Below are 27867 nucleotides of genomic sequence, written 5' to 3'. Positions count from 1 at the left end.
TTTTGCTCCCCCCCCACCCCGCCACCCCCAATTCTGAGGCTCAGCCCTCCTCCACGCCCACCATCTCATCTCGGGACTCCTGGACTGTAAGGGATCCCTGCAGTCTGAGCTAAGGCTAGCAGGGACAGAGACTATGAGGCAAGCAGCCCATCGACCCAGGCCTCCTTAGGACCAACCCCGCCACCCAGCAAGCCAGTGAGCGACAGCGGAGAGAGATCCGGAGATAAAGGACTACAGCGGATCATTGGGGATCACCCCCAGCAGCTCCTGAGGACCCTAGCCAGGCTGAGGGGCACGATGGATGGCCAGACTCACAGATGCTGACAGACATACACCAACACCGATGAATGCAGCTGCACAACACTGACATACTCAGATACAACCAGCGACAGCATCACATTCTGTCACAGCCCTGCAATACAGACACCCCCACACAGAGAAACAACTGCTAACTCCAAAACAGGCACAGACAGTGACACATAGCACCACCCTCTTCAACACATACACAAGCCGGAGCACCTGTCCTGCACACACACACAAAACAGCGCTGACCTGCAGGGACAGACCTGGAGACACACACACACACACACCCAGGCACTGCTGTTGGTGGCCTCTTGCACATTCTCCCCACCCCCACGGGGACACCCTTGCCTTTCCACGTACTCACACGCACACATACAACCACAAGCACACACAGCTCACATAGTCCCAGCTCCAGCTCCAGCAGCCCGGAATTCTTCTGCAGCCTTCTTTGTGGGTGGGGAAGATTTTAGCCAACCTTGGATGGAGCCTCAGTGAAACCAAGAGCTCAGAGGGGAAAGGGTCTGGCCTGGCATGATCCTTGCCAGTGCCCCCTCTTGCTTGGGTGATGTCCCCCGGCCTGGGTTCTGGTGCCCCTTGGCAGTACCATGGAGCAACTGACAACCCTCCTACGGCCTGGCAACCCTGGAGCCATGGAGCCATGGACACTGCCTGCTTGGCAGAACTGGACTCTGGGCCATGGGGGTGAACCTGGAGACGCAGCCCCAAACATTGCTGATACTCCTCCAACAGCTGTGCAGGTTAGAGAACTGAGGCCTGAGGAGAATTCTGGGCATGAGAAAACCCAGAGCCCCACTGACCCTGAAGGAGCAGAGGTTGTGCTACCCAGCCTGGGACGGCAAGCAGTGAGCTCTGGACACAGCTGCCCAAGACTGGAGGATGAGGAAGTGGAAGTTTTGCCAGAGGTAAGGGAGCTGGGGAGTGCTGGGGTCTTTGAGGTGGGCCACGTAAGACATTCAACCCCACTGCCCACCTCTCCTCTTAGCCTGTCTGTGTCTGTGGGTTTGTCTCTGTGACTATCTTCTGTCCTCCCTTCACTGGACAGGAATCTCAGTGGCTTCATCGTCCCCCCGCCCCATTTGTCTGTCCTTTCTGCCTGTCTGTCTATATCTGGTCCTGCCCCTCTGGGTCTCTCTCCGGCAGTCTGTCTGTGTCTTCTCCTCCATGAGTCTGTCCTTGGGGGCTGGGGGATGTTGGGGTTGTGGAGCTATGAGGTAGAGTTAGAGTTCAGAGGAAGCAGGGCTCAGTGCTGGACTAAGGCAGGGAGGGCAAGAGCTGGGTGGATGTGAGCAGCCTCCTATAGATGATGGAAGGAGCAGGACTTTGGTGAGTGGGTGGGGAGACTGGGGATTGGAGTCTGGAGGAGTGGAAATGGGAACTTGAGTTGGCATTGCTCTGGAGAAGCAGATTGGCAGGGTGGGAAAGAACAGGGAATAGTGGGAAGGCCCCAGGCTTGGGGGGTGGTTACTGAGTATGGGAAGGATGGGCCTTCCTCTAAGCTCCTGTGTCCCCCTCTGGAGACTTGGGACATGGAGAAAACCTTCTCATAGCTATGTCTCCTTGGACTGTGGCAAGGAAACGCTCCCACATGTGGGCTCTACTGGATTGGGTGGGTCCCTGAGGTACTGTACCCTGTTCTTCCCAGTGCCAGGACAAGCTGAACATGGGCTTCAGGGACAGGCCCAATCTGGAGCTGCTGAGGGCCCTGGGGGAGCTGCAGCAGCGCTGTGCCATCCTTAAGGAGGAAAACCAGATGCTGGTGAGGCTTGGAGAGTGGGGTCCTGGTTCTGGCTGGAGCCAGGCCCTCTGCCTCAGTGCCCTCCTCACCCCATGAACATCTCTCCAAAACGGGGCCACATGGAGGTGACATAATCCCAAGACCCAGGGAGAGTGAACCCTTTCCTAGAGATACCAAGGACTCCTGGGCCCTAGCCGATGGTCTGGGCAATGGGATTGGGTCTATGGGGTGCTTTCTACATGCTCCAATTCTGGCTGACCCCTTGTCAGAGAAAGAGCAGCTTCCCTGAGACGGAGGAGAAGGTGCGGAGGCTGAAGCGGAAGAATGCCGAGCTGGCAGTCATTGCCAAGCGCTTAGAGGAGAGGGCCCAGAAGCTTCAGGAAACGAACCTGAGAGTGGTGAGAATAGGAGGCTGCTGGTGGAGGCTTGGGTAACCAGGAAAGGAGGGTATTCAGGGTTGGATCTCAGAGGTTGGGCTTGGGAGTCATAGACTCTTAGCACCCCAGAAAGCAGGAATCTAGGGGTGGAGGGTAGGAAGGGTAAACAGCTGGCCTGGCAAGGATGCTGAAGGTTTCTGGAGCTGCAAGATGGGCTCCAGTGGAAAGGCTGGGTGGGGAGATTCCTGAGCAGGCAGGGAACAGAATTCTGGATTACCATGTGCTAGTGCTGGCTGCAGCCTCCTGCTGAGCTTTATGTTAGGGTGTAGAGCTGGGGTGGAGGCAGGGAGAAGACCCATCACAGTGGCAGCCCTGAATTAGCAGCATCCTTTGAACCTAAACTAAGATGAGTGGAGTTAACCATTTCCGTCTTGGCTTGGAGACTGCTGGGATGGGATTGAATGAGGCTGCAGTTCCTCTGAGACCCCAGACTGGGTACCATCCTAACTCCTCCTTTGGGGAGGCGCTGAGGGTGGGAAAAGTGACCAAGCTCTGAAAAGGCCTATTCCTTTTCTGGCTAGGTGAGTGCCCCCATACCCCGACCCGGGGCCAGCTTGGAGTTGTGCCGGAAGGCCTTAGCCCGCCAGCGAGCCCGGGACCTCAGTGAGACAGCCAGCGCTCTACTGGCCAAGGACAAGCAGATTGCTGCCTTGCAGAGGGAGTGCAGGGAGCTGCAGGCCAGGCTCACCCTGGTGGGCAAGGTGCGAGGAGGCCTTGGTCTTCCCTTCCAGCTCAGTCCTTCACTGGGCTGTCTGCCTGGTGTGTGGATGTGGGCCAGATGTTAATGAGATGCAAATGAAATGGGAAGGTGGAGGCTGCTGGGGAGTAGGTTCCCCTGGCAACGGCCCAGGTGGGAGATGGAAGAAGGAGCCTGAACTGAAGGGGGTGGAGCCGTGAGTCCACCATGGACATTTCTGTGGTCCAGGCTTGAGGCTGTGTGCCAGTGGGGCTGCTGTGTATTCACCAGGCATTTAGCACAGTGTGGGTCCACCGTGAGCACATGGGCTAGTGGAGGCATGTGATTGTATACGCATGCACATATATGACCATGCGTGGACGGATGGAAGGATGCGCACTTTCCCGCGCATCTGAGCCCCTCCAGCAGGGTGATGGAGGGGCTCTGTACAGGCAGGGGTTAGGTCTGATTCCCCTCCTCATCGCCTCACCCCAGGAGGGTCCCCAGTGGCTTCACGTGCGGGACTTTGACCGGTTGCTGCGCGAGTCCCAGCGAGAGGTGTTGAGGCTGCAGAGGCAGATCGCCCTGCGTAACCAGCGGGAGCCGCCGCCTCCGCCATCCCGACCCCCAGGCCTCCCTGCCCCTGTCAGAGCAGGGGCTCCGACCCCCGGGGCCCCGGGAGAGGTGAGCGCATGGGCAGGTGTGTGGGTTTGTGCAGATGAGGGATGGGCGACTCCGGGATCTCCTCTTGCACGGCGTTCAGAGTCAGACCCTGGGGTGACGTGGGCAATCCTAGGGTTTGGGAAACCTTCGGGTAGGGTCTCCTTTCGGCTCTCTAGCTCTCGTACCTGCGCCACGCCCTCCCTGCTTGGGTTCTGGGGTTCTGCCCTCCGGAGGCCTGCGCCCCGTGGGGCCAGCCCGGCCGCCCCTGCAGCGCAGCCAGTGGTACCGCCCGGCAGCAAATCCCTGGTTGCCCTGGCAGCCGCCCGGGGCCCAGCCGGCGCCTCCTCTTCCCGCTGCAGTGGTGGAGCGGGGACCCCCCCTTCAGCGCCCGCCCGGCCCGCCAGGCCTCGCCCCGGCCATCGGGGGTGGCGGTGCGTCCCACCGGTTCCAGGTACGGGCGACCTTCACTGAGCAAGGGGCTTTGGCAGCCCCTTTCAGAAGGCCAGGGACCCACTACAGATTCCCAGAACCTAAGGGATCTGTCTCTAGGTGGGCAGCATCTAGGTCCGCCTCCTTCTGGGAAGACGGTGGGAGGAGGGACCCGATTGACGAAAGCCTCCAGGTGGGGGATGCTGCTTGCTCAGATTTTGCCCTTCCATCAAGATACACCTCCCATCAAGACCTAACAGCCTCCCCCAAAGTTTGTAGGAATAAATGGGAGGCGTGCTACAGTGGGCTTGGGGGAAGGCAGGAAGAGGGACTGGCCAAGTTTGTGCTACTCTAGGCCAACCCCAGATTTGGATGATCTAGAACCCCTTGCTCTGGGAGCACCACATCCCTGGGGGCCCAAGCAACCTCCTAATTCTTTGCCAGTCACTGAAGGACATCCAGAACAGTTACTGAGTGCAGAGCAGGGCAGTTGCTGGAAAGCTAAAAAGGGAAAGCTTTGGCCTGGATAAAGGACCCATCTCCCAGGGCACACGTGGGTCCCAGGATCTCAAAGCACTTATGGTTGGGGACACAGTGGTACAGCGTCTGTACTTCCATATCAGCTGGAGATGTTGGGAGGGGGTGGGCAGACAGCACCCCTCTCCCCCTTCCTAGGCAGAGGTCTTAAAGCTGACCGCCCGTGAGATGGGAGCTGTCCATGGGCAGGCTGGGCTGGGGGCAGGCTGCCCTGGGGCCCTGTTCTCAGGTGCCAGTCCCCCGCCCCTGGACATTTCCAGGCCACGCCCCAGGAGGATGTGGACAGTCCACCTGTGGTCCTAAGGGAGCCTGAGAAACTTCAGAGGGTGCAGCAGCTGGTAAGTCCCAGGTCAAGGGCTGGAGGTGGCCTGCTGTGGGCAGCTTGCCTTTCCCCATGAGGAACACTCTGTTCTGACCCTACAGGAGTCTGAGCTCAGTAAGAAGCGGAAGAAATGTGAGAGCCTGGAGCAGGAAGCCCGGAAAAAACAGAGGCGATGTGAGGAGCTGGTGAGCTCTTAAGGGTGCCCAAGGCCAGTTCCCCTTTCCCCAAGTCCAGCCAGGTGGTGGGTTCCCTAGCTCTTCTCCCAGCCCTCTGGTCCTCAGGAACATACTTTCCCTCCTATTCCATGGCACTTTCCTTTCCAAGCTGATGCAGGCTCCCAATAGGAAGGAAGGCCTTGCCTTTTGCTCACACAGGTTCCCTCCCCTGTGTGAGCAGAAGAGGAATGTAGGCTCTGGGCCCCTCCCCAGATCTCCCCTGTCCCATCAGGAACTGCAGCTGAGAGAAGCCCAGAATGAAAATGCTCGTCTGGTTGAGGAGAACTCCCGGCTCAGTGGGAGAGCCACAGAGAAGGAGCAGGTACAGCTTTGCCCTGCTGCTGGGTGGTTTGAAGGGTACTGTTTCCTCCTCCTTAGGAAGGAGCAGATGGGATTAGCTCCCTGACAATGTCCCCTTACCAGGTGGAGTGGGAGAATGCGGAGCTGAGGGGCCAGCTCCTGGGAGTGACACAAGAGAGGGACTCAGCCCTTCGTCAGAGCCAGGGCCTGCAGAACAAGCTGGAGAGCCTGGAGCAAGTGCTGAAGGTGAGAGGATTGTGCTGGGGGATGGTATTGGGCCTTGGGACAGGGAGACGGTGGGACAGTAGAATATGCCCTGTGGGGGGCACTGGGGTCTGAAGTCCAGTCCTGGCAGCACTTTTGCCTTCTCCAGCTTCATTTTCCTTTTATGTCCCTTTTTTCTTTTCTTTTTTTAGTGGTGCTGGGATTTGAACTCAGGGTCTTACGCTTGCTAGGCAGGCACTCTATCACTAGAGCTACTCTGCTAGCCCTCATGGCCTCATTTTCCTTTTTAATAGAGGGCGTCTGGAACAGATGACAGTTGAGGCTCCTTCAACGTAGATCTATGGAAAGAGTAGACTGGGGGGCTCTGACCTTGACTCGGAGTCTTATGTTTCAGCACATGCGGGAGGTGGCCCAGCGGCGACAGCAGCTGGAGGTGGAGCATGAGCAGGCCCGGCTCAGCCTGCAGGAGAAGCAGGAGGAGGTCCAGAGGCTGCAGCAGGTGGGGGCAGGAGTGAGAGAGGTAGTAAGCTACTAGACCCCAACTTTGCCAACAAGCACTTACTGTGTGCTTAGCACTGGGGAGACTGGTGAACAAAATATGGGTCCCTGACCAATCAGCCAAGAAGCCAACACAGGAATCAGATGATTTCAGACACTGACAAGCACACTGGGGGAGATTAACAGGGTAATGTGACAAGAAGTGACCGGTTAGGGGTGAAGAGCCGCTTTAGCGAAGTCATCAGGGAAGGCTGATGACTAATAACTGAGCTAACAACTCAGGGGTGAGAAGGAGTTAGTTAGGAGAGCCAAGGGCAGTGCAGGCAAGGTAGGAGGAATAGATGTGCATGTGCTCTGTGGCAGGGAAGAGCACTGTAGCTAGAATATAGGAGAGATGGACAGAGTGACAGGGGTCAGGCCTTAAAGGTGTAGAAACTTTGGATGTTTTGCTCCATGAGCAGGCGGTGGCGGTGGAAATACTCTGAGTAGGGGAGTGACTTCACAAGATCATGTTGGTAGGAAGGGGCGGGGCGTGGAGCAGGTGATCAGATGTTAGCAGCTGCAGCAGTGGTTCAGGAAGGAGACAGTGGTGGTCTGGACCAGGGTGCAGGTGACAATGGAGGTGGAAACAAGTGGACACTTTAACATAGTTTGGAGATAGGACTGGTGAGACTCACTGTGGGATTCTCGTTGAGTCCCTAGTTGTGTGCTGTGTGAACCCTGGGGGTGGGTAGGACTTTTCACTCCCCAGGAGGTGAAGGAGGAAGGAGAACCAGCTTCAAGAGCTGAGGATTCCTGAGTTCCCTTGTTCTGTTTTGGCAAGTTTGGGTTGTGTGCTGAACATTTGGGCACAAGTCTGGAGTTATAGGGAAATTGGCCTTGGAGATATTTGGAGTCATCAGTGTGTTCAGTTGGGTGACTAGATGGGACCTTTCAGGTGTTCAGGGTGGAGTTTGGGAGGTGGAAACCTTTCAGTTTCTCCCTTCTTAGACCCCCCTCCTTTTCTCCTTACGATACCCTCCTCCCCCCTCCTTCCCTCCTTTTGTCCTTCCTACCCTCTATCCCTTCCTTACACTTCCTTCTTTTCCACCCCATTCCTCATCCTTCCCTTCCAGCATTTTGCCTCTTCCTATCCATAGGCCCAGGCAGAAGCCAAGAGGGAACATGAAGGAGCGGTGCAGCTGCTGGAGGTAGGGTCCCTAGAGGTGACCACCAGCCTCACCACCTTGGGAGGAAAGCAGGGACTTCAGACAAGGCCATAATGGACTCTGAATGTGTAGGGGTGGTACAGTAGAGTTGTAGGGGCCATTACAGACTCCAGGACCTCAGGGAATCCTTCCATCATTGGCCGGCCTGTTCTTCAGGGAGGCAGAGGCATGAGTGTGTGGCAGCAGTCTTCTATTGCTACCCACCCAGAGGCTGCCTTTACTCGGGCATGTCCTTCCATTTAGGAGATGCTCCATCAGCGCAGGAAGCTGTCTGGGTGGTGTCTACTTCAGTTCCTCTCTCTGTCCTTCCCTCCCTCTGTGGGTCAATGACCTGTAGGGTGAAGGGTTCTAAACTCTCCTCTGCTCTTTCCTTCCCCGCCACAGTCTACCTTGGATTCCATGCAGGTACAGTCTCCTTACCCCCTCTACCTCTCTGGGGTGTCCCTTCCCCATGCCTCTTCTACATCCCTTCCCTCTGAGTCCAGGTGATTTCACCTCCCATGTCCAACAGAGGGGGAGTCCCTGGTAGCAAGCCCTAACACTCCATAGATGGGCTGGGGTTCCTACAGGATATGTGCCCTCATCCCAGACCTGCTACTGAGCCTGGAGACACGGGACCTTCCCTCCTGTAGTCTCTCAGACCATGAGGAAGTTTGTCACCAACTGACTCATGCTCCTCGTGACATTTACCAGGGGAGAGCCTGATACCTGAGAAAAGGTCCTGAGAACCATCTGATTCCTATTACACAGATGCCCCTAGCTTCCTATGGAACCTCTTGCCTCTTCTCTGAAGGCAGGGATTTGGGTCACTGACTGGGAGGGTGATGAGGGATGGAGCCGAGAGAATTCCTGAGGTGATGCTGGTGGTAGTAATGAGGTGGGAAGATCTCTTTGTCCTGAAGTAGGAGTGCTCTGGGCCTGACGGTTGGTGAGTGTGTGGCAGGCCCAGGCCCAGGGTTGGTACCCAGGCCAGGGGCTGGTGGATGTGGTCTGAAGCCCAGTGTACTACGGCTATGTGGAGATGGCATGGGTGGGCAGTGGGTAGTTTTCCTGGGCCTGGTGGCTCATGGTGGGTCTTGGCCCAGGCCCGGGTTCGAGAGCTTGAGGGACAGTGCCGCAGCCAAACTGAGCGCTTCAGCCTCCTGGCACAGGAGCTCCAGGCCTTCCGTCTGCACTCAGGCCCCCTGGATCTGCTCACTTCTGCCCTGGGCTGCAGTGCTCTTGGGGACCACCCACCACCTCCCTGCTGCTGCACCAACCCTCAACCCTGCCGGGGGTCTGGCCCCAAAGGTAAGGTAGACCCCAGTGAATCCCTAGGCCTGGGACTTTTGTATAGAGCAGAGAGTTCAGGATCAGGGAAGGCCAGCAACTCATTCGAAGTCACACAACAAGTTAAAGCTATACCTGAGTAGAGCCAAGCTCTGATGTGAAAAACAAAGCTCAAGGAGCAAAAACCCCAGAGTCTGACCTAGGCCTCTTAGACCACTGTTCCTCTCCCTCTAACTAGGCCTCTGTGGTCATAGGTGGGAGCTGGGCACTAGAAATCAGTAGCAGTGCCTTGAGAGGAGTGAGGGCTTGAGTTAGGCAGGCCTGGTGGCCCCAGCTCCACTCAAAAACCAATGTGAGTTTGAGGATGTTGCTTAACCTCTCTGGGCCATGGTTTCCTAAGCCATAAGCCAGGAATAAATCAATGCTTTTCATCAAGCTGTTCTAAGGACCATGTGAAATATACATAAATTACATATACCTCAGCTTAGTACCTTTACCCCTAAATATTTCCCTTCTTGTAAGGAAATCCCACAATGGAGGGCCTGATGCCCATATCCGAGAGGCTCCACCCTATCTCCCTGGTCCCTCTTCAGGCCACAGATCCCAAGCCCACGTGCCATCTTCTCTTTAGACCTTGACCTCCCGCCGGGCTCCCCAGGGCGCTGCATCGCAAAGTCTTCCGAGCCTGTCCCTGCCACCCTTATTGGGGTTCCTCGAAGGACAGCCAAAAAAGCAGAGTCTCTCTCTAACTCCTCTCGCTCTGAGTCTGCCCACAACAGCCCCAAGTCATGCCCTACACCAGAGGTCAGTGCTGGGGAGGGGGCCTGAGGTTCTGGTATTAGCTTGGGAAAGGGGAGGGGTTGGCCCTGACTGCTTCTCCAGTCCCCAGGAGTTGGGTGGCCACTGGTCTCAAGCTGGGAGGCAGAACGTCTATGGATTCCTCCTGTGGGCGGGGAACTCAAGTGGAGCCTGTCCCTCTCTCTAGGGCCACCCAACTCCACCCCTCAGAGGCCCAAGGAGGCCTTAGAGACCTGGGCTGGATGGAGGAGACACTTAGGCGCCAGTATCCTCATAATAAGAGAGTTCATAAGCGCATCTGTAGTAGAAGCAGCTGGTTGTGTGAGAAAGAGCACAGATTCTGGTTTAAATCCCAGCTTTGTCTTAGGCAAGTCACACATGTACCCTTTCTGGGCTTCAGTTTCCTTATCTGAATGCTGGGGATAATAAATCCTGCCTTCTAAGATTGTGAGGATCACTGAAAAATTTCAGTGCCTGTCTCAGTGCGAGACACCCAGTAGATGTTTAACCTATGGCAGTGGTTGTCATCCCTAAGCTCTTGAGCATCACTCCCAGCTCTTCTGATTGATCACTTTGTCTCTGTTTCTACCCATAAACCCTAGAAAGTGGAGGGCTTAGGTCAGGAACAACCCTGCTAGCCAGGGTTTCAGAAAGTGGTAGAACCCAGCCTGGGTCTCTTCTGCCCTCTTGTGGTGTAGAGTGGTGATGCCAGCTTAGGGGCTGCCTGCTGAATCATCTCCCAGGGGACAGAAAGTTCTGCATTTGAGAGCTGAACCACAGGGACACCATTGTTGAGCTAGAGGCAGGGGCTTCTCCAGCCTCTTCTGCCTCCTTGCTTGCTTGTCTCTCTTTACAATAAAGATGTTTTGCTGAGTTTTTACCTTAAGATGCCGAACCATCATTCATGCTGCTCCCTCTTAGGTGGGGAAAGTGGCCTTATTTACTGAGCTGGAGCAGTACAAGCCAGGACTCCAGGTGTCCCCATACCCCCTGAATAGAGCAACTGGGTGCTTCCAAGACCTACTTGCTACTTGATGGTTTAGAAATCACCAGGACCCCATTGCACTGGCTTGCCAGCAGGTGTATTCTCACTTTGCTTTCTCAAAGCCCCAGGTCCTCCTCTGATTCAGTCTGGATATCTGCCTGTTGTGCCTTTGGTCTTGGGCCCTGAAAAGGAAACAGGTCTTTCTGTCTGCCTCCAGGTGGACACAGCCAGTGAGGTGGAGGAGCTGGAGGTAGACAGCATCTCCCTGCTCCCAGCAGCACCAGAGGCCAACCCGGGAGGATCCAGAATCCAGGTCTTCCTAGCACGCTATAGGTGGGCCCCTCACCTTCACTTACCTCCTCCTAGCATTGGGGGCATATGGGAGGAGGTGACAGGATGAAGATAGGGACTTCTGGAGGTGGTGGGGATGGAACAGGGATCCCGGCTGGACATATTCTCATAACCTAGTTGAGCCAAGTTGGGCACATGAGTGCTCTATTTGGCTAAAGGTGAAAGTCAAGTCTCTATAAAAGTTTGGTGCATGGTGGAAACAAGAGGGGCATGGAAATGCAGTGCAGGTCTCTGTTCTCCTCCTCCTCTGCCCTCCCTCAACAGCTACAACCCCTTCGAGGGCCCCAATGAGAATCCAGAGGCGGAGCTTCCACTGACGGCTGGTGAATATATCTATGTCTATGGCAACATGGATGAGGATGGCTTTTTTGAAGGTAGGTTAGTAGTAGAGATCATTTTGTCCATTTCCCTGCCTTTAAGCCCTTGTTCCCAAGACTCTATCAATCCCTTCCTGCTCCCCAGCCTACTTGGCCCACCATAACTTTTCAGACTCAGTTAAGAGACATGCCTAGAACTGGCAGCCAGTGGGGAAAGAAAAAAAGGGGTCCGGCCCCAAGCAGGACAGGCCAGGACAGTCCAGACTGTGGATAGAGCATCACAGGAAATTTTGGCTAGTCATTTTTGTGCTGATAGATAGAGCATGGCAGCATTTAACACTGGTGACCCTCAAGGTCAGCTATGTGGTCTAAATTGGATGCTGGACTCCAACTGGAATGATATGGGGAGAAGGAATCAGAGTCCAGATCCCAGAAGAAGGTATGAACAGGAGGTTAGCAGGTGTCCAGGCCCAGGTAGGGCATGAGCTTCAGGGCAGTTTCTCCAGTTCCCAAAGGAAGTGAGAGAGCGCATCAGGCAACTGAGGCAGATGCCTCATTGAGACTGGGCCACAGGGCAGAGCCTGCAGAAGGAATGACCATGGGAGCCTCCTTCAGGATGGTTCTGGTCTGGGAACCAGGCACATCCTTCAGCAGTGGGGAGGACAGAGACTGGGATGAGGAATGGGCAGGGCAGAGGAAGGGCCATGGAGGTTTAGGAAAGGGTCAGGTGTGAGCGTGGGACACCAAAGGCTTTGGGGGCTGCTCAGCTCCTTTTTCTGGGCTTTATGCCTATTACTTGAGTAACTGCTGAAAGGATGGTACCTGGCTTTGTGGTACCTCCCCATAGGGGAAGTTAATTGCTTTTTTTAGATTTCTCAGTACATTTAGAAATGCAGCTATTATAAATGCAGAAAGAGGGGACAAAATTCTTTTTTTTTTTTTTGGCAGTACTGGGGTTTGAACGCAGGGCTTCATGCTCGCTAGGTAGGCTTAAGCCACACTTCCAGCCCCATAGGGTCAGATTCTGAAGAGTGGAATTAAGTAGCTCCCAAGAGAACTTTTTTAAATGAAAACAAGCAAACAATGCCTACCATTTTTTAGAACGGGGCGGGGGGGCTAAGTATATACCCTAAACTATAGAATTTGAACTATACATTTTGGGGGAGATTGGGTTAGATTTAGACAAAGGCAAGTTGTTTACTTGCCTTATGCATTGTCCAGCTCTCATAAGAGACTGCTTCATCTATGACTGGTCCCTGCTGCACTGATCTGGGTGGCCTGTACTTCGAGGGCCTGACTCTGGCTTCAGACTCGTATCATTGAGCCTCTGACCATCAGTCCTATAATCCTTAGTGCTACTGCTTATAATAATTGCCTCAGGCTGTGTAGCAATTACCGCCAACTGTGTGGCTTCAAACAACAGACATTTATTCTCTCACTGGCCTTTTTAGGAGGTCAGAAGTCTGCAATCAAGGCACTGGCAGGGCTGAATTCCCTCTGGAGGCTCAAGGGAAGATTGCATTCCTATCTCTTTTACTTCTGATAGCTCCAGGTGTTCCTTGGTTTGTGGCCACATCAGTCCAGTCTTTGCAACTGCAATCACACTGCATCCTCCTCTTTTCTGAGTGTCTCTTTTATAAGGACACTTGTTATTAGATTTAGTACCCACTGGATTTAGGTGGGTCCTAGATTTGGGATGATCTCTTCTCAAGATCCTTAGCTTAATTACATTTATAAAGATGCTTTTTCCAAATAAGGTCACATTCTCAGATTCTCTGGATTAGGACATGAAATATTTTTGGGTGGCTACCATTCAGCCCACCACAATGCATATTATATTATCTAATTTATTGAGATTCCCTTTTTTTTTTTTCACATTTTATTTATTTATTTATTTCATTTTTCTTTTATTATTCATATGTGCATACAAGGCTTGGTTCATTTCTCCCCCCTGCCCCCACCCCCTCCCTTACCACCCACTCCACCCCCCTCCCTCTCCCCCCCCTCAATACCCAGCAGAAACTATTTTGCCCTTATTTCTAATTTTGTTGTAGAGAGAGTATAAGCAATAATAGGAAGGAACAAGGGTTTTTGCTGGTTGAGATAAGGATAGCTATACAGGGCATTGACTCACATTGATTTCCTGTGCGTGGGTGTTACCTTCTAGGTTAATTCTTTTTGATCTAACCTTTTCTCTAGTACCTGTTCCCCTTTTCCTATTGGCCTCAGTTGCTTTAAGGTATCTGCTTTAGTTTCTCTGCGTTAAGGGCAACAAATGCTAGCTAGTTTTTTAGGTGTCTTACCTATCCTCACCCCTCCCTTGTGTGCTCTCGCTTTCATCATGTGCTCATAGTCCAATCCCCTTGTTGTGTTTGCCCTTGATCTAATGTCCACATATGAGGGAGAACATACGATTTTTAGTTTTTTGAGCCAGGCTAACCTCACTCAGAATGATGTTCTCCAATTCCATCCATTTACCAGCGAATGATAACATTTCGTTCTTCTTCATGGCTGCATAAAATTCCATTGTGTATAGATACCACATTTTCTTAATCCATTCGTCAGTGCTGGGGCATCTTGGCTGTTTCCATAACTTGGCTATTGTGAATAGTGCCGCAATAAACATGGATGTGCAGGTGCCTCTGGAGTAACAGTCTTTTGGGTATATCCCCAAGAGTGGTATTGCTGGATCAAATGGTAGATCGATGTCCAGCTTTTTAAGTAGCCTCCAAATTTTTTTCCAGAGTGGTTGTACTAGTCTACATTCCCACCAACAGTGTAAGAGGGTTCCTTTTTCCCCTCATCCTCGCCAACACCTGTTGTTGGTGGCGTTGCTGATGATGGCTATACTAACAGGGGTGAGGTGGAATCTTAGTGTGGTTTTAATTTGCATTTTCTTTATTGCTAGAGATGGTGAGCTTCTTTAGGATTTTCTTACTGTTTTTTTTTTTTATTATTATTCTCCTAGTATAAGCAGAGAGAGATGGTAGGGGTGGCACAAATTACTACTGGGGAAACTCTAGGCACCCTGAGCTTAGCCCTATACTGTGCTCTTCCTTTCTCACAATAAGATTCTACAGCCACCCACTGTCACATCCTGAGAAGTGTTTTCCTTTTTTTTTTGGCAGTACTAGGGCTTGAACCCAGGGCTTTGAATTTGCTAGGAGATGCTTTACCACTTGAACAACACCACAGGCCCTTTTTGCTTTAGTTGTTTTCCAGATAGGGTTTTTTTTTTTTTTTTTTTTTTGCTCTGGCTGGCCTGGACCTTCTATTTACTCTTCCCACATAACTGGATAACAGGTACTTGCCACTGTGCCCAACTTTTTATTGGTTGAGATGGGGGTCTTGCTGACTTTTTGCCTGGGCTAGCCTTGAGCTAATTCTTCCTGATCTTCCCCTCCTGAATAGCTAGGTTACAGCAGCTCAGATGAGCCACTGAGCTATTTCCCCCCACTTAGTTATTTTTTCCTTTTTTAAATTGGCTATGACATGACATGCATGTGCCCAGATTCCTTCTTCCTTGATATCCCTCAAATAAACAACAACAAATGTTTTTAAAAACTCACGTCACGTCTTCAGGAGAATTGACACAGGTAACAAACACTGCTGGTCTCTGCCTGGATTGACTGCCAGCTGTTCTCTTGGCTCTTGTAGGCTGTGGGTCCTGATTCTTTCTAGAACCTGCATGTGACTCTTTGCCACTTACTTCTTCCATTACCCTGATGAGGTGGCTGCTTCTTCTCCTTTTTTTTTTTTGGTGGTGCTGGGGTTTGAACTCAGGGCTTCATACTTGTTAAGAAGGTGCTGTTACCACCTGAGCCATTTCACCAGCCCCTTCTTCTCCTTTTTTGATAATTGTTTTTAACAAAGGGAAGGTGAGGGACACCCCAGCCTCTATCCCATAAGCCTGTGTAAAATCCAGTGTGGGAGCATTTCAATTAGTAGAATCTGTTTTCTTTTCTTTCTTGCTTTGATTTTTTTTTTTTTTTTGAGACAGAGTCTCACCATGTATCCCCAGATTAGTCTTCAGCTCACCATCCTCTTGACTGTTGGGATTACAGGTGTGAACCTCCATACCTGGCTAGTTCAGCTTTTTAATATGAAAATTTTCAAATGTATAAAAAAGTTAGAGAGAAGTACAATGAACACTGGTATACCACCACCTAGATTTCATGACTGGCTATACCTTATTGTATTTGCTTGATTCATGTTTAGGTTAAAATGATTTTAAAGCAGTTTGTATCCATCATGACATTTTACCCAGAAATACTTGAACATAGCACCAGCATCACCTGGGAGCTTGTTAAAAATGCAGAAGCTCAGCCTCTTCCAGACCAGACTGAAAGTAGAATCTGCATTTTAAAAAATCTGCAGGGGAGCTATATGCACATTAAGATGTAAGAAGCACTGGCCTATATAACCAAAATGCTATTATAGCATCTACAAAAGCCAAGAATAATTCTCTAATCTAGACTTTGACTGCTCTTATCTTTTGATAGGTAAATGTTGACTTGAATCCAATGCTTATTAAGATCACCGACTAGACATGGCTAAAATGCATTCATCAGACCATTTTTTCTTTACTGCCTCTCTGTCTGTCTTCCCCTTCCCTATCTTTTCCTGTTCTCCCTCTGCCAGGGGAGCTCATGGATGGCCGAAGAGGCCTGGTCCCTTCCAATTTTGTAGAGCGTGTGTCTGATGACGACCTTCTGACCTCCCTCCCTCCGGAACTGGCCGATTTGTCCCTCAGCTCAGGCCCTGAATTCAGTTTCCTGAGCGGAGGCGGGGGTGGCAGCAGTAGCGGGGGCCAGAGCAGCGGGGGACATAGACAGCCCAGACTGGAGGAGGAGGATGCAGGGGATGAGCCCAGTCTAAGCCCCCAACCTGAGGGCCTGGGTGAGCCTCCTGCTGTGCCTTACCCCCGCCATCTGGTGGTCCTCAAGCAGTTGGCCCACAGTGTGGTGCTGGCCTGGGAGCTGCCACCTGAGCAAGTAGAACTTCACGGCTTCCATATCTGCGTGAATGGGGAGCTGCGTCAGGCCTTGGGGCCCAGGGCACCTCCCAAGACTGTGATTGAAAACTTGGACCTGCGGACTGGGCCCCTCCATGTTTCTGTCCAGGCCCTGACCAGTAGGGGCAGCTCTGACCCTCTGCGTTGTTGCTTGGCTGTGGGTGCTCGGGCTGGGATAGTACCTAGCCAGCTGCGGATCCATCGGTTGACAGCCACATCTGCTGAGATCACCTGGGTGCCCAGCAATAGCAACTTGGCTCATGCCATCTACCTCAATGGGGAAGAGTGTCCACCTGCCCGCCCCAGCACCTACTGGGCCACCTTCTGCCACTTGAGGCCTGGCACACTCTATCAGGCCCAAGTAGAGGCTCAGCTCCCACCCCAAGGGTCCTGGGAACCAGGCTGGGAGAGGCCGGAGCAGCGGACTGCCACTCTACAGTTCACCACACTTCCAGCAGGTATGCAGGTGTGGGCACAGATGTCCATAACACCCAGGAGGCCAGGTCATGGGTGACAGTGCCCTATGTACACTTTGAGAGAAATGGCAGATTGAGTGGTATTTCTGGCAGGGAGTGTCTTACATTATTGGGTCTTGTGCCCCACTTCCCCCAGGCCCACCTGATGCCCCCCTGGATGTGCAGATTGAACCGGGGCCCTCCCCTGGAATCTTGATCATCAGTTGGCTCCCTGTCACCATTGATGCTGCTGGTACCTCCAACGGTGTCCGGGTCACAGGCTATGCCATTTACGCTGATGGGCAGAAGGTATGGCCTGGGAACTTCACCTGCCTGTACCTGGGGAGCAGGATGTTGGGCCTTCCTTGCTATAGTCAGAGGCCTAGTTTCCCTGGCCTGGCAGAGATGCCCAGTCCCTGGCACTACATGGAAAATTGGTTAAGAGGGTGTGTTTTGGCAGCACCCTAGGGATTTAATAACTGTTCTACCTCTGAAGCCTTTTGGCCAGGAGAACTGAAAGAGATAAGGCATGCAAAGGGCTTAGCACAATGCCTGGCAGGATGCTAGCCACCATTGTTGTCACTGTGTCCTTGCACTTGGCTATCTCAGCCTACCTTTCCTGTATGCTTCCTCCTCCCTGTAGATCATGGAGGTGGCCTCACCCACAGCAGGAAGTGTGCTGGTGGAGTTGTCCCAACTGCAGCTGCTCCAGGTGTGCCAAGAGGTGACTGTGCGTACCATGTCGCCCCATGGAGAGTCGGCTGACTCCATTCCGGCTCCTATTGCTCCAGCCCTGACTGCAGCCTGCCTGCCAGCCAGGGTCACCTGCCCCTCACCACGACCAAATCCAGAGGTCAAAACACCCCTTGCTCCAGCCTCCCCAGGGCCTGGGGATCCCAGTTCTCCCCTACAGCATCCTGCCCCTCCTGGAACTCAGGAGCCCCCAGGAGGCCCCCCAGAAAGCCCTTTCAGGGAGATGCCCAAAGGATCCCAGGAGGAACTTCCAGCACCTTGCTTCCAGGTACCTTGTTTGGGTGGAAGGGAGCAGGTGCAGGCTGGGAAAAGGACTGGGGTTTGTACTCTTCCTCAATGCCATCCATTCCAGGAGGAGGCTGGGAAAGTTGTGCTGGGTGCCTTAGAAGAGAGGAGGACCAGTGAGCCAACCCTGGGTGAGGGGAGCCCTGGCCCTGTGACTCCTACCCTTCCTGGCCAGGCTGAGTGGGCTTCAGGAGACACTGGCCCCACGCCCTGCTCTACCCAAGGAGCTCTGTCCCAGAGGGTGCCAAGTACTGAGGCCTGCGTTGGAGGAGACCCAGGGCTGACACCCAGGGCTGAGGTAGGGGTTGGGGGCACAGTGTATCACCTCACAGAATTGAGGCTTGCCTTCCCTACCCTTTGTCAGCCTAAATCTGGTTACCCTCTCTGCCTGTCCTCTGCTGTGGCTCTCACACCTTTGTCTGTGCTGTGTGTCTGTTTCTTTGTTACAGTTTTCTTCCCTTATTTCTCACTCCCATTTAGCTTCCAACCGCTGCCCATCCAGCATACTCCTGTTCTGACTATGGCTCTTTTTCCCAAGGAGCCCTTTTTAATCTGGCCGTGGCTTACCCTGACTTAACCCCCCACCCCCCAACTCCGTACCTCTCACAGCCCTTCCTGTCTTTCCTCCCTTGTCTCACCTCTTGCAGAGAGAAGATACAGTGGAGCTTGAGGCTCATGTGGCGAACTCCCTTGTGGATCATGGCCGCAACTCAGACCTGTCAGACATCCAGGAGGAGGAGGAGGAGGAGGAGGAGGAGGAGCTGGAAGAGGAGGAGGAGGAGGAGGAGGAGGAGGAGCTGGAGCTGGGTTCCAGAACTTGCTCCTTCCAGAAGCAGGTTGCTGGCAATAGCATCAGGGAGAATGGGGCCAAGGTAATGGGGTGGGAAGGGGCTGATGGGCCCCAGACCTCATGCTTCAGGGGCCTCCACCCCATGTCAGCAGCTACTCCAGCCACCAGTAGTGCCAGCAACATTCTAGGTGTGTGGCCTGGGCCCTGTCTGAAGTAGCAGACATGAAGGGGCCCAGGCTGGGCCTCTACCCTGCTGGGAAGAAAGGGAAGGAGAGCTTGCTTCACACTTCTCCAGCCTGCCTGATGCAGTGCCCTGGTCAGGGGGAGCTGGTGCCATCTGAGAGCCTTGTCCTGGGAGCCTCTGGGGAGGGGATGGGGAGCCCTCCCTATGTGACAATCCTGACTTGCTCCCTGATGCTCCTGCCCCACAGGGGCTGGTGTCTGATCCTCCGTTCTACCTGTACATGTGTATGTCTTGGGCAAGCCACTGTCCCTCTGGTTCTTTCCTTTTGGATGAAGCTGAGGGAGGGCCGTGGGGGTAGCCCTAACCTCTGCTCTCTTTTGAGGCAAAAATCTCAGCCCTCTCCTCTTCCCCATGGGCCTCTCTTCCCTGCTGCTCTCTTCTCCTCACTCCCAGCCCCAGCCCGACCCCTTTAGTGAAACTGACAGCGATGAGGAGATCTTGGAGCAGATCCTGGAGCTGCCCCTCGAGCAGTTCTGCAGCAAGAAGCTTTTTAGCATCCCTGAGGAAGAGGAAGAGGAAGACGACGAGGAGGAGAGGCCAGGAGCCAGCTGTTCTTCCCAAGACCTTGACCAGCCTGAACCTGCATTGCTGGGGTTAGGCTGTGACAGTGGTCAGTCCCAAGGACCTGGCCTGTGTCCCCTGTCTCTTGAGCCCTCCAGGGCCAGAGACCGCCCAGAAGATACACCCGGACTAGTTGGTGGAATCACCCGAAGGAGAGGAGGTGGCTCCCCTGAGAAGCCACCAAACCGCAGGCGACCTCCAGATCCCCGTGAACAGTGTAGCCGGCTTCTCAGCAATGGCGGGTCCCAGGCCTCTGCACGCCCAAGCCTCCCACGGGACAGGGTTGGCCTCCCTGTGGTTGAAGGCACCAGGGGTGGACTAGAGGCTGGTGGAAGAGGGAGGCAGAGCCTTTCCTGGAGGTGCCCCCGTGGCCCAGCCCCAGAATCCAGCCTGGCCAGCTGCCTTTCCCCCAAGTGCTTGGAAATCAGCATTGAATATGATTCTGAGGATGAGCAGGAGGCGGGCAGTGGGGGCATCAGCATTATTAGCTCCTGCTACCCTGCAGATGGGGAGACCTGGGGTGCAGCACCTATAGGAAGGTCCAGGGGGCCTCTGAAGGCCAATTCAGGCCCCAACTCTTACCCACGCCTCCCAGCCTGGGAGAAAGGGGAACCAGAGCGGAGAGGCCGCAGTGCAACTGGCAGAACCAAGGAGCCACCCTCCCGGGTCTGTGCCTACTCCCCACCCTGGGCAGCTCTCTGCTTGCTGCCACCTGGTGGCTCTGCTTGCTGCCCACCAGCCACTCCCATTCCACGCTGCTGCCTCCATCAGCAGAGCTGGGGCCGGGTCTCCAGGCTTCCTCACTTGCCTTCTCCCACCCACATTCCACTGCTTTGCTGCTTCTGCTGAATGGAACTGGGATGCACAATATTCTGTTATCACTGTCATCGCTCGCTACCTTGGGCAGGGTGGCCCTGTCCTCTGAATAGCTAATTATGTCTTCAGGACACTGACTGATGCCATGTGCAGAGTCACCAGCTCTGATGCTGATGGGAGATCTTCCTCTCACACGTTCCTTGGCCACCACAGGCCCCTCTACTACACTCATCTAATAGAGGGGCTGGGGCTTGGGCTAGGCCCTTCTCTCCCACCCTCCCTCCTTCCGCAGGGGTGTCTGGCATCTCAGTGAGGCTGGGCCCAGGCCCCTGGAGAGGAATGCTGTGCTCCTGTTCTGCTGTGCCGCTTACGCTACTGATGGGGCAGAGCTGGGAACATGGGCCCTCAAGAGGGATGGTGTGTGATTTCTGCCATCTGTTGCCCTCTCTTTGCAGGCAACAGAGACTGGGGAGCCCAGAGGGCAGGACAGCTCTGGGCGGAGGTATCCCCAGAAGAGAGGGACTCGGGTGCCCAGGCTAGGTGCCACTGAGCTGGGTGAGCACCCATTGGGGTCTGGGCCCGGCTTGAGGGAGCCCTTTCTAATTCCTTGAGTGGAACTCACTGAGTGACTGCTCTGTCTCCAACCCTCTCCACAGCCCCTCCAAGAAGCCCCCCAGAAGTACTGGCTCATCAGGACCCACCTGTGAGAGTCTTTGTGGCTCTGTTTGACTATGACCCTGTGTCAATGTCACCCAACCCTGATGCTGGAGAAGAGGAGCTCCCCTTCCGGGAGGGTCAAATCCTGAAGGTGATAGACTCACTCTCTGGGCCCAGAACCCCAGATTCTGGCCAACTTTCTGCCTCCTGCCTCCTTCCTCCACTGGAGGCATCATAGAGTTGGAGGGGAGGGGAACAGAGAACATGGCTTGTAGGCCAGATTATGGGGTTTGGACCCTGCCTCTGTCAGGTCTAGCTATGTAGCCTTGAGTAGATCACTGAATCCCTCTGTTTCCTCACTGGTAAAATGGGGATAGTGTTAGTGTCTTCATCATAGGGTTGCTTGTGGAATAAATGATTCAATCTTATAGGTTGCTTATGGGGTACACTGATGGAAAGGCCATGTAGTCAGTGGATGATGATGATATAGAAAGGGCTCTTTTCTCCTGTTGTCCCAATATTGAATGTTTGCTGTTTGCTCCTTTTTCCCACCCCTCACCAGCAGAAGAGAGCATTCTTCTGTGCTTCCAAATGGGGTGCTGCCGGGCTTTGTGTCCAGAGGTGCAGGGAGTGCCTGAACTGGCCTCCCAAGACAACAAGTGTTTGCTTCCAGGTGTTTGGGGACAAAGATGCTGATGGCTTCTACCGGGGTGAAGGTGGGGGCCGGACAGGCTACATCCCCTGCAACATGGTGGCTGAGGTGGCTGTGAACAGTCTGGCAGGGAGACAACAGCTGCTTCAGTGGGGTTATTTGTCTCCAGATGTTCTTGTTGAGGGCTCAGGTATGACTTGTGCTGTCCTGTCACCTATCACCTGCCGCTGCAGTTCCAACCCAACCCTATCCTAAGTGATTAGTATGTGTGAGGTGACGGGGGTGCCTCATTTATCCAGAGTCTAGCAGAGCCCCTGGAGCCTGGCAGAGAGTAAGACCAGCATGGCCACCCCTTTGGGCTTACTACCATGTGAAGTGGGAGTCTGTCACCTTGGGGTTGGCCTGGATAGGACAATCAACGATTTTGGTCTTATTTTGGGGCCTGGAAGTCAGCAGGGTTCTTGTCAGAGAAGGCCCTTAAGAAATGAGCTCAGGAACCCTGCACAGCCATGGGAGGGGTCTCCATTCTGTCCTGTTTTCTCCACGTCCTCTGCCTCCATTTCTCTCTCACATCTACTTGCCTTCCCACATCAGGGAACAGTCCCTTTGGGAACTCCACAGCCCGCACAACTGGGCCTCCCCCTAAGCCCCGGCGTTCCAAGAAAGGTGAGTGGGCCCCATTCTCCTGCCGTGTCTGAGAAGGGCATGTGGTTTGGTGGTGGGGTGGCTCTCTGAGGAGACACAGATGAAGGGACTCAGAGAAGACCTTCACCCGCATCACTCCCTCTAATGGGGGGCTTTGTTCTGATGGGAATGAGGAATGATTTGCCAGGACCTCTGTTCCCCAAAGCACCTGATTGTGAACTCTGTGCAGCCTGAAGCAAGTCACCTACCCTTTCTGGGCCTTAGTGCACTACCAACCCAAAGAGTTGTGCTGGTGCGTCTCTAAGCATCCTTTCCTTCTGCATCCTTCATGCAAGGGGGAGCATCTTGTCTTCCCTGGGCCGCCCCAGCCTGGGATGAAGAAGGGAGGGCAGAACAGGGCTCAGTGGTACATTCTCTCCACAGAGGAGTTGGGAGGCCCTGCCCAGCCCTGTCTAGGTGAGGGGCCATCCCTGGGCAAGGGTGTCTTAGAAATGAGGTGGGATGAGGGCAGCCCATCCTTTGGGACTCTCCTCCGGGGGTTACAACAGTGGGGTGGTGATGAATAGGGAGTCATCAGGCCACCACTGCAGAGAATTGTATGGAGTCTTCCTTCCCTCTTCAGGACCCCCCAAGCTGATCCCGTCTGCTGGCCTGAAAGCCCCCCGCCCCATGGTGGCAGCATTTGACTACAACCCTCGGGAGAACTCCCCCAATATGGATGTGGAGGTGAGGACCCTTAGATAGTGCCTAGAAATGGGGGTGGTGGTGGCAGGGCCTATCTGAGCCTAACGCCTGCCTCTTGTTTTCTCTGCAGGCAGAGCTGCCTTTCAGGGCGGGGGATATTATTACTGTGTTCGGGAACATGGATGATGATGGTTTCTTCTATGTGAGAGCATTTCAAGGGACGGTGCACTGTATCCCAGCTCACAGGCTGGGCAGGGAATGGGGAAGGACTCCCGATGGAAGCCTAGAGAAGTGGGCTGTTCCCCAAGGGCCTCAGGGTCAACAGGACAGGGCTAGGGCCTCTTTCCTGGTCTCAGTCTCACCAGCATCTCTTCTCCAGGGAGAACTGAATGGACAAAGGGGCCTGGTTCCATCCAACTTCCTGGAAGGTCCTGGGCCTGAGGCAGGCATCCCAGACAAGGAGCCTGGGACATCACAGGCGGAGAGTCAGGTCAGTGAGGAAGGAGCTGGGCTCCCACATCAGTATTTGCTCTCTACTCTGTTGGTGTGGAGGGGCCAGAATAGTGTGGTGAGAGTGACGAGGCTGAGAAGCACTGCGTCCAGGGCAGACATGCTGAGTTTCTGCCAGAGGGAGCCCCGTGGGGGCAGCCCCCACCCAGTGTATGGCCTTGTCTGCAGAAGGGTGGTAGCACTCTGGGTCTGATGTGGGAGAGGTGCCCCTGTGGTAAAGAAGCCTCACCTCCTACTTGTAGCCAATCATAGCCCTGGTTTCAGGGTGCTCCCACCCTGCTGGGTCTCCCTGCCTCCTAGGTGCCTCTCTTTTTCTTCTTCTTCTTCTTTTTTTTTTTCCTTTTTAAGACAGTGTCTTGCTATGTAGCCTAGGCTGCTCTCACACTCTCTTTCTGCCTCATCCTCCCATGTTCTGGGATTGCAGGCATGTACCACCACACCCAGGTGCCTTTTGAAGCCAATTTCTCAGCAAGGCCTAGCTTCCTAGGTTCTCATCTTTACAGCTTGTCTCTCCTGGAGGTGGGTGGGGGACAGCTGCCTTCAGCCTCAGAAAGCAGGGAGAGGGTGAGGAGAAAACTCAGGGCTTCTACATGAAGTAGCTCCAAACTCAAAGGCTCTACCAAGTGAGAGCCACCTTGTATCTGGGCCACCTGGTGACTGGGTGGAGAATGTGTGGGTCTTTCTATAACTCATCTCCTCTCTTTGTTCCCTGTTCTCAGAGAACGAGAAGGAGAAGAGTCCAGTGCTAAGTGGAGATAGATATATGTAGAGAGAGAACATGTAAGTGGGAGACCTGCCTCCTATGTGTCTCCATTTCACCATAATCATACGGCACCCTTTTGTCTCAAATGCTGACCTGGCTTTTTTTCTTCCAGAAAATGGAGGAGAGAAATCTTGCCATGAGCCAGATTTGAGACTATTCTCCCCCTCCGTGTTCCCTGTCTTGCCTTTACCCTGGGCAGGATCAGATGTTATAGGAGTACATGTCATGCTAGCATGTGATGTGCCGTGTTAGCTGACTCTTCATATTCTATAACCTGTGTGACTTATAGAATGTTACATGACACTTATGACTCATCAAAGGTATTATGATACTATATGACTATTGTATTATAATACTGTGATTATTATTGGTGACAGAAAGATGACAATGTAATGTCACTAGTAATAATAGCTTCCCTACCCTTTGCATTATGACCTATTAGAGTGATCAGACACATGCATTTGCTTCTATCTCTCAGATTGTTCTATTTAAAGAAAAAAGAGGGAGTTGGAATAGTTGAAATCCATAAATAATCTCAAACCACTCTTCTCTGGTGCTCCTGGGAAAGACCTGGGACTTCCCAGCGGCCATCAGTTTGGGCAATAGATGCTTTAACCTCTAGGTCTGAAGGCACTCTGAGGTCAGGTCCTGCCACCTCATTCAGAGATGGGGTGTGGAGGTGTAGGGGTTGGCTGTGCACCCAGTTCCCTTGCCTTTGGTCTACTGCTGGCTGAACATTTGCCAGGCAGTCTCTATGCAGCAGTGAGGCCTTGATGGAAGAAGGGAGGAGGGGAGAACATGCATCCTGGCAAGAGCTGACAGGGCTGTGCCAGGTCCAGGAGGGCCAAGTAGGGGAAGGCTTCCTGGTGACTTCTCTATTTGCCCAACTCCCTGCCCTTAGGCTACCAAAGTACACTGCCTGGGTGGGCCTAAGACACAGGAAACAGCTCGTGTCTGCAAATGGAGCTAGAGAGAGATTCAGCAAGAAAGTTACTGAAGGAGGGGGAAGCCTCCAGAGCCTGTGGTGGGGGCTGAGTGACGCCCTTGCCTGGTAGTCCCCTCTAGGCCTGGCCTCCCTCTCTGGTCCTCTCAAGTGTCATTCAAGAGAAGTCCCAGTCTCTCTCCCCATGGAGATGGGGTCACTCCAGATAAGACCCTGAGGCACTGCAACCAGCTGGGTTGGTGAGATGGTCTTTTTGCACTGCTTTCCTGGAGAAGACAGCTGCCTCTAAGCATCCTTGTCCTTGTTCTCCCTTCCTTGGGAGGGGGTATGATGTGAGAAGTTGGAGGTAGCCATCTGAGGGTTGGGTTCTGAGAACTTTGAAACTCTATCAGCTTAGCACCCTATAGTGAGACCCAGAGAAGGGAAGGATCTGCCCAGGGCCACACATTAACAAAGCGGAAATGAGACTCTGTCCCATGTCACTCCCCACACAGTGTTCCCTTGGCATCACTCATTCATCTCTGTGCTCTGTGTGTCTGGGGCAACATCAGGGTGGTGAGGCAGGGTGCTCCTTGGGCTTGGGTCTGTGACATGAGAAGCTCAGGCCCCTGAGGCCACAGAGGAGCTGAGTGGGGAGGGAGTTGGCCTGACCTTACCGTTTTATATTTCAGGACTGGGGCAGGACAACACAAGGACCCTTAGTACCCCCAGGATGGCACTGTGTCTCCAGCCCTAGAAGCCTCTCCAGGACTGAAGTGGGGGAGCCACAGGGCACAGCTGAGAAGGTGTGGCATCTCCTCTCCAAGGGGAAGGAGCTCTTCAGGAAACTGGGCTCTGGGAAGAAGGAGTGAAGCTTTGGTCTGTCCTGCAGACAGAAATAGCCCCTGGAGGCTCCTGGCAGGGTGGAGAAGCCCAACAGACCTGGAGTTACTGTTCTTTGAGTGAATACTATGGCACTTGGATGAGAATCAAAGGGACTTGGTGAAGGTGGAGCTAGATGGGTCCTTAAAGATGAATCCTCTAGAGGGGCCCATTACTCTTCCAGAAGGGGAAACAGCCCCACATGAGTAAGTCACTTGGCCAAGTTCACTGAGCACCCACTCAGGCCAGGACTGGACCCAGGACACTTGATTCCCTGTCCACCTGCCTAGTTTCATCCTAGTTTCCTACCATGCTATGCTGGTCCCTTCTTTAGCGGTCCGTACTCCCAAGACAGGACCCTGGGGTGGGGTGACACAGGGGCTGTTTCCTCTGATAGCCCTGGCTGTCTTGATCATGTCTTCCCTCCACTGAAGGAAAGTTTGCACTGGAGTCTCCCCAAGGGGCAGTGGGCGGAGCCATGTATATATGTACATAGTCAGTGCCTCAGTCCAGCTCCTCCATCTTGCTTCCACCTCAAGGGAAGGAGAAAGGCCATGCAAAAGCAGGCCTGACCCCACCCCACAGTGCTTTGCCCCTCCCTGCCTGGCCCTCCTGGCCCCTGTGTCATCCCACCCCACAAAACCAGGGGGCCGGGGGGCAGAAAGCAGGAGTTGGGTTTGCCTTATTTTGCTCATTGGACTCAACTTCTTTTGCATCATTTTCTTCTGGCCTTTGTCAGAGCCCAGGGGCTGAGGAAAAGGGCAGTTTTATGTAGCTATTTTCACACATTCCCTGCTCACAGTGGGTAAGGGGTTCCCCACATTTCTCCTAACCACCCCATCCTTCACCCTCTGCCTGGGTGAGTGTCTTTGCATGTTTCCTTTGCTGTGGTGGGAGATTGTTTGACTGAACCTCCACCCCCACCCTGGTCTCCAGGGGTGTGGAATGGTGGGGTATTTGTTTAAAAAAGACATTTTATTATAATAAAGTCTATTTTCACAAAATCTCTGTTGGGCTCTACCTGGAGGGATGATTCATGCTGGGCTTTGGATTTATGACTTTATACTCAGAAATTATATCCAAAGGGTGACTGGGGCAAAATCTAATTTATACCAAGCAGCTCTTAGTTCCTTTTCCTAAGAAGAAAGTTTAGCAGCTTCCTGAGCCTAAGGGTCAGAGTAGTTGGGGATGGGTCCAGTTGGTGGAGGGGAAAACATGGGAAGTGTGAAGAGAGAAGGCATCAGTTCAAGACAGTGGACTGACCACATACTGCATCGTTCTTCCCCCATTGCAAATTCACACAAATAATAGATGTGAGAAAAACAGAACAAATGAGCAAACGAACACCAAAGTTCCTTTTGGAAGCAAGAAAAGGTCCTCTCTGTAGGCTAGAAATAGCAGGATTCTGGAAAAGACATAAAACAGGTGGAGATCATGTTCAGAAACCTCAGAGCAGGGTGTACGTGGGAGAAGTCTGCAGGCTGCTCAGCTTCTAGAGGTGTGAAGGCAGGACAGAAGAGGTCCAATGGCCTGTGACAACATAATTAGCTGGAATTCCCAGGGGGAGCCATCAAGGAGATGATCATTGCACATTCTCTTCTTCCAGTGGGCCAAGGGGTAAAGGTGAGATGTCTGCCTTTGGGTGAGAACGGTGGGGGTGATATCTTGGATCAGAGACTGGGTGGGTCTTTAGGTGGCTGGCAATGCTTGACTGAATGAGAGGCATCACTGTCCAGATGAGGAGCCTCCAAACTGTAGCATAGCATGCCCTCTTCCCTTCTCACTCAACCCCTCCAAGTCAAGGTAGCAGATCTCACCCAGCTGTCTAGCAGTGACTCTCAACCACAAAGGAGGACACAATTAAGACTCAACAAACTTTGAGAAACATCAATTCTGTTAACGGAGAAAACAAATGGGAATGGAAGAATATGTAAGTAAATAGAGT

At 53.3% G+C, this 27867-nt stretch overlaps 1 protein-coding gene across 4 annotated transcripts; it reads left to right on the top strand.

The window, feature by feature from the left end:
- The first annotated feature begins 34 nt into the window (after window positions 1–34).
- On the top strand, window positions 35–26926 carry Tspoap1 (TSPO associated protein 1). Of its 4 annotated transcripts, XM_074046173.1 has the most exons (31): window positions 35–1226; window positions 1967–2080; window positions 2329–2457; window positions 3018–3197; window positions 3668–3856; window positions 5062–5139; window positions 5225–5308; window positions 5571–5660; window positions 5762–5884; window positions 6258–6362; window positions 7501–7551; window positions 7954–7974; window positions 8655–8859; window positions 9470–9642; window positions 10839–10954; window positions 11237–11346; window positions 15931–16761; window positions 16916–17067; window positions 17402–17779; window positions 17864–18094; window positions 18444–18668; window positions 19224–20057; window positions 20663–20762; window positions 20864–21015; window positions 21538–21706; window positions 22111–22182; window positions 22784–22887; window positions 22976–23047; window positions 23225–23335; window positions 24075–24135; window positions 25733–25869. In XM_074046173.1, exons 1-30 carry the CDS (start codon window positions 909–911, stop codon window positions 24102–24104), a joined length of 5547 nt encoding a protein of 1848 aa, XP_073902274.1. In that variant the 5' UTR covers window positions 35–908; the 3' UTR covers window positions 24105–24135; window positions 25733–25869. The 4 variants fall into 4 exon arrangements, with proteins under 4 accessions (XP_073902274.1, XP_073902272.1, XP_073902273.1 ...); XM_074046171.1 differs by lacking the exon at window positions 24075–24135 and having other exon boundaries at window positions 25733–26926; XM_074046172.1 differs by lacking the exons at window positions 7954–7974; window positions 24075–24135 and having other exon boundaries at window positions 25733–26926.
- The last annotated feature ends 941 nt before the right edge of the window (window positions 26927–27867 follow it).

Source organism: Castor canadensis, chromosome 11 (genome assembly GCF_047511655.1).
Source record: "Castor canadensis chromosome 11, mCasCan1.hap1v2, whole genome shotgun sequence".
NCBI classification, from domain to species: Eukaryota; Metazoa; Chordata; class Mammalia; order Rodentia; family Castoridae; genus Castor; species Castor canadensis.
This window is presented reverse-complemented; position numbering and strand designations above follow the sequence as displayed.